Here is a 12,457-nt window from a genome sequence, read left to right as displayed (position 1 = left end):
GTGCCCAGCATCTCCTGCTGGTCCTGCCTAACCCATCCTGGCACCCATTATCTCTGTTTGGTCCTCCTAGAGCCACCTTGACACCCATCATCTTCTGGTCCTGCCCAACCCCTGTTGGCACCCATAATCTCTGCTTGGTCCTCCTGGACACATCTTGGCATCTGTCATGTCCTCCTGGTCCTGCTGGAACCATCTTGACACTCACCGTGTCCTCCTCGTTCTCCTGGAACCATCTTGATGTCCATCATCTCTGCTTGGTGCTGCCCAAAACATCTTGGTACCCATCACCTCCTCCTGCTCATGCTGGAGCCATCTTGGTGCCTGTCATCTTCTGCTGGTCCTGCTCAACCCATCTTGGTGCTTGTCGTCTCTACTTGGCCCTGGTGGAAACAGCACCTGCCACATCCTCTTGTTGGATCCATCTTGGCACCCATCATCTCCTCCTGCTGGAACTCTCTTCGTGCCCATCATCTCTGCTTGACCCTGCTGGACCCATCTTGGCACCCATCATTTCCTTCTGCTTCTCCTGCACCCATCTTGGTGCCCATCATCTCCTCCTGTTCATGGCCAACCCATCTTGGCACCCATCGCCTCTTGGTCCTGTCAAACTCATCTTGGTGTCCGTCACCTCTGCTTGACCTCGCTGGACATATCGTGGCACCCATCATCTGGTCAAGGTCCTGCCCAACCCATCTTGGCACCCGTCATCTGCTGGGCCTGCCCAACCCATCTTGGCACCTGTCACCTCCTGGTCCTTCTGCACCCATCTTAGTGCCTGTGGTCTCCTCCTGGTCCTGCCCAACCCACCTGGGTGCCTACCAGCTCCTCCTGATCTTGGCACCCACCATCTGCTGGTCCTGCTGGGTCCATCTCAGCACCCACCACCTCCTGGTCCTGCTGGGCCCATCTTGGTGCCTGTTGTCTCCTCCAGATCCTGCCCAACCCACCTTGGTGCCCACAAACTCCTTCTAACCTTGGCACCCACCATATCCAGGTCCTGCTGGCCCACCTTGGTGCCCATCAACTCCTCCTGATCTTGGCACCCACCATCTCCTCCTGGTCCTACTGGGCCCATCTTGGTGCCTGTTGTCTCCTCCAGGTCCTGCCCAACCCACCTTGGTGCCCACGAACGTCTCCTGACCTTGGCACCCACCATCTCCAGGTCCTGCCCAACTCACCTTGGTGCCCACCAACGTCTCCTGACCTTGGCACCCACCATCTCCAGGTCCTGCCCAACCCACCTTGGTGCCCACCAACGTCTCCTGACCTTGGCACCCACCATCTCCAGGTCCTGCTGGGCCCATCTCAGCACCCACCGTCTCCTCCTGGTTCTCCTGCCCCCATCCTGACGCCCACCACCTCCCACCCCACCGACGGTGTGTGGGGGCCACCCATCGGACCCTACAGATCCAGAAGGGACGTTCGGAATTAGCCCCCACCCCGATTTTCGCTTCTCTCAGAGGGAGGGGGCTCCCTGGAGTGGGTGGGGGGTCCCTGGGTGGGGGGTCCCCAGGGTGGGGGGGTCCCAGCACTACCTCCCAGCTCTGCTCACTGCCAGCGCCGGGGGGATGGGGGAGGGGGGTCCCCAGGGGGGGTGGGGGAGAGGGGGTCCCGGGGGGGTCCCCACTTCCTCCACCTCCAATTAATAATTTTTTTCCCCCCTCCCAATTTTAGACATTAATTTCGGGGTTTTCTTTAATTTTTTCTCTCCCCTCCCCCCATTCCCCCCCCCCCTTTTTTTTGTTTTTAGCCTCGAGGTTTTATTTATTATGAAAAATGAGAAAAATATTAAAAATATATATATAAAAAAGGGACAAACCCGCCCCCGGGCCCCTACCCCCCCCCCCTTGGGGCAAGGGGGTGCTGGGGGGGGGAAGGGGGGGGTCCCCAGGGCTGCCGAGCTCTGTAACTGGGGCGCGCGGACGTATCGCGGCGCCGCGGCGAATAAAGCGACGTATGGACAGGGCCTCCCGGCTGCGCGTTCACTCTGGAGCGGATCGAGGGCTGGGAGGCTTGGGGGGGGCGGGGCGGGGAGGCCACAGAGGGGCTATAGGTGTGGCCGCAAGGGTCCGGCTGCGCCCCATGGGGTGGGCAGGGCCATATAGGGGCCGTGTAAGATCTATAGGGGTCAAGGCAAGCCCCACCCATGCCATAGGGTCTCTATAGGGTGTATATGGGTGGCTGCTTCTATAGGGACCCCCTACGCGTGCCATAGGGCCTCTATAGGTTGTCTATGGGTGTCTGCCTCTATAGGGATGCCCCACCCATGCCATAGGGCCTCTATAGGGTGTCTATAGGTGGCTGCCTCTATAGGGACTCCCCCACCCCAGCCATACAACGTCTATAGGGTGTCTATGGGTGGTTCCCTCTATAGGGACCCCCCCCACCCAGGCGATACAGCTTCTATAGGGTGCATATGTGTGACTGCCTCTATAGGGACCCCTCACCCAGGACATATGGCCTCTATAGGGTCTATATGGGGTTCCCTCTATAGGGACCCCTCACCCAGGACATATGGCCTCTATAGGTGTCTATGGGTGAATCTCTCTATAGGGTCCCCTCACCCGTGCCACAGGGCCTCTATAGGGTCTATATTGGTGCCTGCCTCTATAGGGACCCCCCACCCATGCCATATGGCCTCTATAGAGTGTATATGGGTGGCTGCCTCTATAGGGACCCCCCCACCCATGCCATAGGGCCTCTATAGGGTGTCAATGGGTGGTTCCCTCTATAAGGATGCCCCACCCAGGCCATACGGCCTCTATAGGTGCCTATGGGGGTGGCTGCCTCTATAGCGACCCCTCAATCAGGGCACAGGGCCTCTCTAGGTTCTATATGGTGTTCCCTCTGTAGGGACCCCCCACCCATGCTATACTGCCTCTATAGGGTCTATATGAGTGGCTCCCTCCATAGGGACCCCCCACCCAGGCCATAGGGCCTCTATAGGGTGTCTATGGGTGGTTCCCTCTATAGGGACAGCCTACCATGCCATATGGCCTCTATAGTGTCTATATGGGTGGCTCACTCTATAGGAACGCCCCCACCCAGGCCATACGGCCTCTGTAGGTGCCTATATGGGTGGTTGTCTCTATAGGGACCCCCCCGCCTGTGCCATAGCGCCTCTATAGGGTGTCTATGGATGGCTGCCTCTATAGCGACCCCTCACCCAGGTCATATGGCCTCTATAGGGTGTCTATGGGTGGCTGCCTCTATAAAGACCCCCCAACCCATGCCATAGGGGCTCTATAGGGTGTCTATGGGTGGCTGCCTCTATAGGGGCCCCCCCACCCAGGCCATACAGGCTCTATAGGTGTCTGTATACGTGAGTGCAGGGGAGGGTATGAGTGTCTATAGGGTGGACAATGGTTGCGTGGGTGGATATAGGGCTGTATGGGTGTCTATAGGGGCACACGGGTCTATACAGGGGTGTGGGTGGGTGTCTATAGGGGGTTCGGGTATCTGTAGGGGTACGTGAGTGTCTATAGGGCCAGGTGGGTGCCTATAGGGACTATCTATAGGGGTGCAGGTGTCTATAGGGGTGGGTGGGTGCCTGTGGCAGGGCAGGGGCATCTATCGGGGTGCGTAGGTGTCTATAGGGGTATATGGGTGCATATAGGAGTGGGGGGGTGTATATAGGGGTGCACAGGGGGTGCACGAGGGTATATATAGGGGTGTACGGGTGTTTCTATAGGGCTGCATGGGTGTCTGTAGGGGCTCTGGGTGTCCATAGGCAGTGTGGGTGTCTATAGGGGCTGTGTCTATAGGGCTGCATGGGTGCCTATAGGGGCTCTGGATGCCTATAGGGGGTGTGGGCATCCATAGGCAGTATGGGTGTCTATAGGGGCTGTGTCTATAGGGCTGAGTGGGTGTCTATAGGGGCTCTGGGTGTCCATAGGTAGTGGGGTGTCTATAGGGCTGCATGGGTGCCTATAGGGGCTCTGGATGCCTATAGGGGGTGTGGGTATCTGTAGGGGCTCTGGGTGTCTATAGGGTGTATGGGTAGCCATAGGTGGTGTGGGTGTGTATAGGGGCTCTGTCTATAGGGCTGCATGGGTGCCTATACGGGCTCTGGGTGCCCACAGGCAGCGTGGGCATCTATAGGGGCTGTGTGTATAGGGCTGCATGGGTGCCTATAGGGGCTCTGGATGCCTATAGGGCTGAGTGGGTGCCTACAGGGGCTCTGGGTGTCCACAGGCAGCGTGGGCGTCTATAGGGGCCATGTCCATAGGGCCTCCGGGTGTCCATAGGTGGTGCGGGTGTCTACAGGGGCTCTGGGTGTCCATAGGCTGTGTGGGCGTCCATAGGGCTGCATGGGTGCCTATAGGGGCTCTGGGTGTCTATATGGGCTCTGGGTGTCTATAGGGGGTGTGGGTATCTATAGGGGCTCTGGATCTCTACAGGGGCACTAGGTAGCTGTAGGCAGTCTGGGTGTCTATAGGGGGTCTGGGTAACCATAGGTGGTGTGGGTGTCTATAGGGGCTGCATCTATAGGGTGCGTGGGTGCCTATAGGGGCTCTGGAAGTCTATAGGGGGTGTCGGTATCTATAGTGGCTCTGAGTGTCTATAGGGGCTTTGGATGTCCATAGGGGCTGTATGGATGCCTATAGGGCTGCATGGGTGCCTATAGGGGCTCTAGATGTCTATAGGGCCTGTGGGTACCTATAGGGGCTCTGGGTGTCCATAGGCAGTGTGGGTATCTATAGGGGCACTAAGTATCCGTCGGCAGGGTGGGTGTCTATGGGGCTCTGAGCTCCTATAGGGCTGCACGGGGGGGGCTGTAGGGGCTCTGGGTGCCCATAGGGGCTATGTCCATAGGGGCTGCCCGGGTGTCTATAGGCGCTGTGGGTGCGTAACGGGGCGGGCCCAGGCTCCGCCCGGAGCGGTGCCTCCGTCGGACCGGCCCGGGCCGCTTCCGGGGCCACTTCCGGGGCCGGCTCAGGGGCCACTTCCGGGGTCGGGCCCGCTGTCGGGGGTCGGGCTCGATATCGAGGGCCGGACCCGCTGTCGCGATGCGGCTGCCGCCGGTGCTGCGGTTCGTGGCCGGGGCCAGCGGGGCGGCTGGGGCCGGGTACCGGCAGGGGCAGAGCGCGGGGCCGCGCACCCGCGAGTACTTCTACTACCTCGATCACCAGGGCCAGGTACCGGCACCGGGGACCGGGACCCGGCTCGGGGGGACCCGGCTCGGGGGGACCCGGCCCCGGGACAGGGCGTCCTTGGGTGGGGGGGAGCCCGGACGGATATCAGAAAGAGCCCGAATGGAGCCAGGGCAGGGCCCGGCCCGACCCAGGACAGATCCCAGGAGGATCCCGAAAGGAGCCCGGATAGGCCCGCGATGGATCCTGAAAGGATCCCAGTCAGATCCCAGATGGACCCAGGATGGATCCCAGAAGGATCCAGAACAGACCCCAGACAGATGCCACATGGATCCAAGGCAGATCCCAAATAGAACCCACACGGATCCCGGACAGATCTGAGATGGATCCCGGACAGACCCAGGATGGATTCTGGACAGATCCCAAATAGAGCCCACACAGATCCAGGATGGATCCCAAAAGGATCCCAGACGGTTCCAGAACAGACCCCAGACAGATCCCACATGGATCCCAGACAGACCCAGGATGGATCCTGGACAGAACCCAAACAGAGCCCACATGGATCCCAGAAGGACCCAGGATGGACCCCAAAAGGATCCCAGACAAATCCCACATGGACCCAGAACTGATCCCAAACAGAAGCCACGCGGATACCACACAGATCCCAGATGGACCCAGGATGGATCCCAGTTGGATCCCAGTCAGGCCCCAGACAGATCCCACGTGGACCCAAGACAGATCCCAGACGGATCCCGAACAGAACACACATGGATCCCAGACAGATCCAAGACAGATCCCAAATAGGACCTGCACAGATCCCGGACAGATCCCAGATGGATCCCCAACAGACCCCCAAAAGACCCTAAATGGATCCAGAACAGACCCCAGTCAGATCCCAGACAGATCCCCCACAGATCCAAGACAGATCCCCCCCAAAAACCCCAGGCAGACTCGGACCAGATCCCAGGTGGAGCCCGGCCAGATCCCGAACAGATCCCACACGGAGCCACAGCAGATCCCAGGTGGATCCCGGCCAGACCCCGAGTGGATCCCAGGCAGATCCCAGACGGGCCCAGGACGGATCCCGAAAGGATCCCAGAGAGCCCCTGGACCTGCCGGGGTTTTGAGGCTTTTCCTGTTTTTTTTTTCCACAGCTTTTCCTGGACGACACCAAGGTCAAGAATTTCATCACCTGCTTCAAAGGTACTGGGACCCCCCCAAAAAAACCCCAACCCCCCCCCAAAAGAAAAAACCCCCAACCCCCCTAAAGCCTCCCCAAAAAATCCCCACCGTGCCCCAAAATAAAACAACCCCCCCAAAAAACACCAAAACCCCCCAAAACCACCCCACACTCCCAACCATCCCAACCCCTCTCAAAAAAAACCCCAAACCTCCCTGACCCCCACAGAGAAAACCCCTCAACCACTCCAGACCCCCCCAAAAAACCCAAGACCCCCAAAACATCCCAAACCCCCCAAATTGCCCCCAAAAAAACCCAAGCCCCCAAAACCCCCAAAAAAACCCCAAGCCCCCCCGCAACACCACCCAAAAAAACCCCAAGCCCCCCGAAACCCCCAAACCCCCCCAAAAAAACCCAAGATCCCCCAAAAACCCCAAACCTCCCAAATCGCCCCCAAAACCCCTGCAAAAAACCCAAACCTCCCAAACCCCCCCAAAAAAATCCCAAGCCCCCCCGAAACCCCCAAAAAAACCCAAAGACCCCCCAAAAACCCCAAACCCCCCAAAATCCCCCCAAATCGCCCCAAAAAACCCCAAGCCCCCCCAAACCCCCCCCCAAAAATCCCAAGCCTCCCCTGAAACCCCCCCAAAAAACCCAACCCCCTGCAAAAGAACCCAAACCCCCACCAAAACCCCAAACACCCCCCCAAAACCCCCTCCAAACCCTCCCCCACTTCACCAGCACCTCCCCCCCCATCCTTAACTAGGATCCGATCCTTAATTAACATCTCGGCCTTTAATCAGGATCCGACCCTTAATTGGTCTCTGATCCATAACGGGGGGGGGGGGCCGAACCCCCGGCAGCGGAGCCGCCCCCCCACCCTGACGCCTTTACGGGTGGCGACACAGCCACAGGGCCATTCTTTGCATATTAACCCCCCCCATTCACTAACCCCCCCCCTCCATTCACTAACCCCCCCCTCCATTCAGCAACCCCCCTCCATTCAGCAACCCCCCCCTCCATTCAGCAACCCCCCCCTTTCAGTAACCCCCCCCTTTCAGTAACCCCCCCATTCACTAATCCCCCTCCATTCGCTAACCCCCCTCCATTCACTAACCCCCCCCATTCACTAACCCCCCCTCATTCGCTAATCCCCCTCCATTTGCTAACCCCCCTCCATTCACTAACCCCCCCCGTTCACTAACCCCCCCCGTTCACTAACCCCCCCCATTCACTAACCCCCCCCTCCATTCACTAACACCCCCCCCATTCACTAACCCCCCCCTTTCAGTAACCCCCCCTTTCAGTAACCCCCCCTCATTCGCTAATCCCCCTCCATTTGCTAACCCCCCTCCATTCACTAACCCCCCCGTTCACTAACCCCCCCCGTTCACTAACCCCCCCCGTTCACTAACCCCCCCCTCCATTCACTAACACCCCCCCCATTCACTAACCCCCCCCTTTCAGTAACCCCCCCCTTTCAGTAACCCCCCCATTCACTAATCCCCCTCCATTCACTAACCCCCCTCCATTCACTAACCCCCCCCATTCACTAACCCCCCCCATTCACTAACCCCCCCCATTCACTAACCCCTCCTCATTCGCTAATCCCCCTCCATTCGCTAACCCCCCTCCATTCACTAACCCCCCCCGTTCACTAACCCCCCCCGTTCACTAACCCCCCCCGTTCACTAACCCCCCCCTCCATTCACTAACACCCCCCCCATTCACTAACCCCCCCATTCACTAACCCCCCCATTCAGTACCCCCCCCATTCACTAACCCCCCCCATTCACTAACCCCCCCCATTCACTAACCCCCCCCATTCAGTACCCCCCCCATTCACTAACCCCCCCCCATTCACTAACCCCCCCCCTCCATTCACTAACCCCCCCCCCATTCACTAACCCCCCCCCCATTCACTAACCCCCCCCCATTCATTATTAAGAGCAGGAGCCGGGTGAATTCCCGCTTGCGCTTCCCGGCAGCGACGGAACCGAACGCTCCTCCTTCCGCCAACCCCTCCAAAAACCCAACCTTATCCTTAACGAACCGACCTCCCCGCCGTTAATTACCCATTAATTACCCTCCCGGCAGACGTGGCGTTCCTGGCTTTCTTCTTCAAGCGCCTGGAGCCCAACCGGAGCGGGCGCTACGAGGCCGAATTCCCCTTCCTCTCGCCGTGCGGCCGCGAGCGGAATTTTCTCCGGTGCGAGGATCGGCCGATCGTCTTCACCCAGCTGCTGCCGGGCTCCGGCGCCGGCCGGCTGCTCTCCTTCTGCGGCGGCGGTGAGCGCCTGGCCGTGCCCTTCCGACCGGAGAGCCTGGCGGTGTCGCCGGAAAACGGGCGGCTCTACCACCCGGCACCGGGCACGGCGGGCGGCGTGGGCTTGGTGCGCTCGGCGTTGGCGTTGGAGTGGAGCTCCTGCTTCGAGTACGGCGAGGGCGTGGCGCGGCCCCCGACGCATTTCGTCTGGGAGGGACGGCGCTACCGGCTCGACGGGGAGTTGCTGCCGTTGGTGAGCGGCGGCGGTGCGGGGTGCGCCGGGGAACCGGCGGGTGTAGCCGGTGTGCCGTGCCGGGGCTGAGCCGGCGACACCGCAACCGTCCCCGTCACCCCGTGCCAGGGCTGAGCCGGCGACACCAAAACCCTCAGCCGGCAACACCACAACCATCCCCGTCATCAACGGCACAGGCTGAGCCGGCAACACCGCAACCATCCCCATCACCTCATGCCGGGGCTGAGCCGGCGACACCGCAACCGACCCCGTCATCCCGTGCCGGGGCTCAGCCGGCGACACCAAAACCCTCAGCCGGCAACACCACAACCATCCCCATCACCTCATGCCGGGGCTGAGCCGGCGACACCGCAACCGACCCCGTCATCCCGTGCCGGGGCTCAGCCGGCAACACCACAACCGTCCCCGTCACCCCCATGCCAATGGGAGAACGGGCGGCAGAGCCCAGCGCCGGCTCGCCGGGGCGGTGCGGGTGCTGCCAGGCCCCCCGTTAGTGTGTGAAAAAAACCAGAAAAAAAAAGAAACAGAGCTTTAATGGCGTGGCCGAGCTGTGCCGTCTCCTCACCGCGCGGCGCCGAGCACCCGCCCGGGGCTGTGGGGATGGCGGCGTTGTCATGGGGTCCACCCGTAACCAGCGCCGCGGTCCCAGCTTCTGCCATCACCGCAGCACCCGCCGAGCGGCAGCGATTTATTAACCGGTCTCCCGGTGTTAATTCATCGCCGATCGGCACGCCGTCCCCGGTGACGCGGTGGAAGGAGGGGGTAGGGGACGGCGGCGAGGCCGCGGCGCGGGACGAGGGCTCCGAGCTCCGCCGGAGCTACAAGTCGAAGCAGTCGGGAGCGCCGTGCCGGCAGAGGCTGGTGGTCCAGACGACGTCGGCTCTGCCGGCGCTCACCAGCATCCGGCGCAGCTCGGCGCTCGCCGCGGCGAACCGCTCCTCGTCCACGGCGTCGTCGCAGGGCGGCCGGGGCCGCTCCCGGCTGTAGCAATCCACGGGATACGGATAAACCACCAGGCGTAAATCCGGCAACGCCGCCGTTTCCTGGAGCAAGGTCTGGAGTCCCGGCGTGGTGAGGGGGTTGCCGAAAAGCCCCAGGCAGCGGAGCCGGGCGCAGCGCCGCACCGCCGGCAGCAGAACCTCCAGCCCAGCGTCCGTCAGCCGGCACTCCATCAGGTCCAGGTGCCGGAGGGACGCCGAGCTCCGCGCCAGGAGACGCCGGAGCGGTTGGGAAAGGTTTTCCTCGGAAAAATCGTGGCCGCTCAGATCCAGTTTCCGCAGCGCCGGAGCGTGGAGGCTTTGGCAGAGGAAAGCGAGGTCGCCGGGGAGGAGGCGGCAAAAAGCCAGCTCCAGGCTCTCCAGGGGAGCCCGCAGGTCGCTGCCGGGGAGGAGGAAGAGCGAGCCGTGAGGCGACGCCGCGCTAAACCGCCGGTTAAATCGGCGAACGACGGCGTGGGGACGGATCCCCGGAGGAACCGCAGCCGGGATCGGTGAATCCGCCCCCCACCGCTGTGAAAATGGCACACTGGGGCCAAAAACTCACCCGAGGAGCTGCCTCAGTTTCCCCGAAAGCCTGGAAGAACCCAAATCAAGTTCCTTGAGGCCCGGCAAGCGGCCCAACTGCGCGGCGAGCTGCCCCAGCCCGGCGTCTGCCGGCGCGCGCCGGACGTCGACGTTGCTGTAGGGCAGCTTGAGGCTGAGGAGGTCGGGGAACCTGGCGAGGTGCGGCAAAACGGCGCAGAGCCCCGGCAGCCCCAGGTTGTTGAAGCGCAGATCGACGCGGCGCACGCCGGCGGGCTCCAGCGACTCCAGGAGATCGACGGTGCCGGCGGCGGAGAGCTCCTCGGCGTGGAAATCGCGGCATTTGAGGCGGAGGGGACCGGCGGCCCGGAGGGCGTCACGCAAAACGCCGAAGGAGGTGGCGTTGACGAAGAGGTCGGCGCGGATCTCCACGCCGAAGGGCGGCGGAGCGGCGGGGGCGGCGTTCGGCCGCGCCGAGCCGCGGTTCGGCCGGCGGGTTCGGTGTTTGGAGATTTCCAAGCAGGCTTTGGCTAACGCCACCGTGCCGGACCAGAGGCTCTTCCACTCCAGGCCGTGGTCGGCGTCTTGGAGCCCTGTCATGTCCAGCACCCGCAGGCAGCACCGCCTCGCGCTGGGCGAGGAGAAACCGGTGGGGAAACGAAACGCCGGGGAGGGACTCGGCGCGGCGAACCCCCCCCAACCTCCTCCCTCCGCCATTTTGTCCCCCGTCTCACCGGCACCCACCTGGCGTGGCGAGCGGGCTCGTCCGGCGCCCGCCGGAGCTGTGCCACGACGGCCAGGAGCACGGCCTGGACGCAGGGATTGGCGGCTTCGGCGGCGAGGAGCGAGCTGCGGCGGTGACCCACGAGGCGCCGGAAGCTGAGGACGGGGAACGGCCACGTCCCCACCAGCGCCCGCAGCGCCGGGACGCGGCCGTCGAGGAAGGCGGCGCGGAAGAGGACGGGGTAGAGCTCGGCGGGGAGGAGGGCGAGGGCGCGGCGGAGGTCCGGGCGGTGGCTGACCAGGCGGCGGGCGCAGAGGAAGGCCAAGGAGTGCATGGCGGTGGGGGGGCTGCGGGGGGGGGGGGGGGGGGGGGGGAGGTTGGGGGGAGCACCGGGAGCCCCACACGGCCCCTGACGCAGACCCCCAGCAAAGGGACCCCCCCCCGGAATCCCCCAACCCAGCACCCCCATCACAGGGAAACCCCCCCCCCCCAACTCTGCTCCCCCCATCTCAGGGACCCCCAGAACCCCCCAACCCAGCCCCCCTGACTACAGTGACCCCCCCCACATCCCCCCAACCCAGCCCCCCCCATCGCAGGGAACCCCTCACGTCCCCCCTAACCCAGCCCCCCGTCACAGGGACCCCCCCCAACCCAGCCCCCCCCATTAAAAGGACCTCCCACATCCGTTCCTAGCAAAGCCCCCCCATTGCAGGGACCCCCCTATCAAAGGGACCCCCCTAGAACCCCCCCAACCCAGCCCCTCATCACAGGGACCCCCCCCCCAGGGCTCCCCTAACCCAGCCCCCCATCACAGAGACCCCCCCCAACTCAGCCCCCCCATCGCAAGGACCCCCCACAGAACGCCCTAATGCAGCCCCCCCATCGCAGGGGCCCCCCACATCCCCCCCCCATCCAGTCCCTCATCAAAGGGACCCCCCCTAGGGCCCCCCTAACCCAACCCCCCTATCACAGGGGCCCCCCCAGAACCCCCCAGCCCAGCCCCCCCACCGCAGGGACCCCCCCCAAGGCCCCCCTAACCCAGCCCCCCCACCACAGGAACACCCTCCCCCCAGACCCCCATCACAGGGACCCCCCCCCCCCCCGCCCCAACTCAGCCCCCGCATCAAAAGAGCCCCCCCCACTCACCTCCCTCCCCCCCTCCCTCCCTCCCTCCCTCCCCCCCCCCCCCCGCGGCCCCATGACCCCGCCCACTCACCGCGCGCGCCCGCAGCCCCCCGCTCCACTCCGGACCCCACCGCTTTCCAGCTCCCGCCGCGCTTCCGGACATGCGCGTTGACTACCCCGGCGCGGCCCCTTCGAGCCAATCAGAACGCGAGCTCCGCCGGGGAAGGCGGGCCCAAATACCCCTTCGCTTTTCACCCGCCCATTGGTTGCTTCCGCTGTCTGTCGTCTGGTTCTTC

General features: G+C 63.0%; 2 protein-coding genes across 3 annotated transcripts; one reads left to right on the top strand and one right to left on the bottom strand.

The window, feature by feature from the left end:
- Positions 1 to 4,927: 4,927 nt before the first annotated feature.
- Positions 4,928 to 9,714, top strand: C3H8orf82 (chromosome 3 C8orf82 homolog). The gene is made up of 3 exons (XM_075415423.1): positions 4,928 to 5,138; positions 6,248 to 6,296; positions 8,371 to 9,714. Exons 1-3 carry the CDS (start codon positions 5,010 to 5,012, stop codon positions 8,859 to 8,861), a joined length of 669 nt encoding a protein of 222 aa, XP_075271538.1. The 5' UTR covers positions 4,928 to 5,009; the 3' UTR covers positions 8,862 to 9,714.
- LRRC14 (leucine rich repeat containing 14) lies at positions 9,309 to 12,345 on the bottom strand. Of its 2 annotated transcripts, XM_075415421.1 has the most exons (4): positions 12,253 to 12,316; positions 11,057 to 11,383; positions 10,335 to 10,943; positions 9,309 to 10,169 (listed from the first exon to the last, which is right to left on the bottom strand). In XM_075415421.1, exons 2-4 carry the CDS (start codon positions 11,368 to 11,370, stop codon positions 9,611 to 9,613), a joined length of 1,482 nt encoding a protein of 493 aa, XP_075271536.1. In that variant the 5' UTR covers positions 11,371 to 11,383; positions 12,253 to 12,316; the 3' UTR covers positions 9,309 to 9,610. The 2 variants fall into 2 exon arrangements, with proteins under 2 accessions (XP_075271536.1, XP_075271535.1); XM_075415420.1 differs by having other exon boundaries at positions 10,335 to 11,383; positions 12,253 to 12,345.
- Positions 12,346 to 12,457: the final 112 nt, after the last annotated feature.

Source organism: Opisthocomus hoazin, chromosome 3 (genome assembly GCF_030867145.1).
Source record: "Opisthocomus hoazin isolate bOpiHoa1 chromosome 3, bOpiHoa1.hap1, whole genome shotgun sequence".
Taxonomy (NCBI): Eukaryota; Metazoa; Chordata; class Aves; order Opisthocomiformes; family Opisthocomidae; genus Opisthocomus; species Opisthocomus hoazin.
The sequence above is the reverse complement of the archived record's forward strand: the minus strand, read 5'-3'. Positions and strand labels throughout refer to the sequence as shown.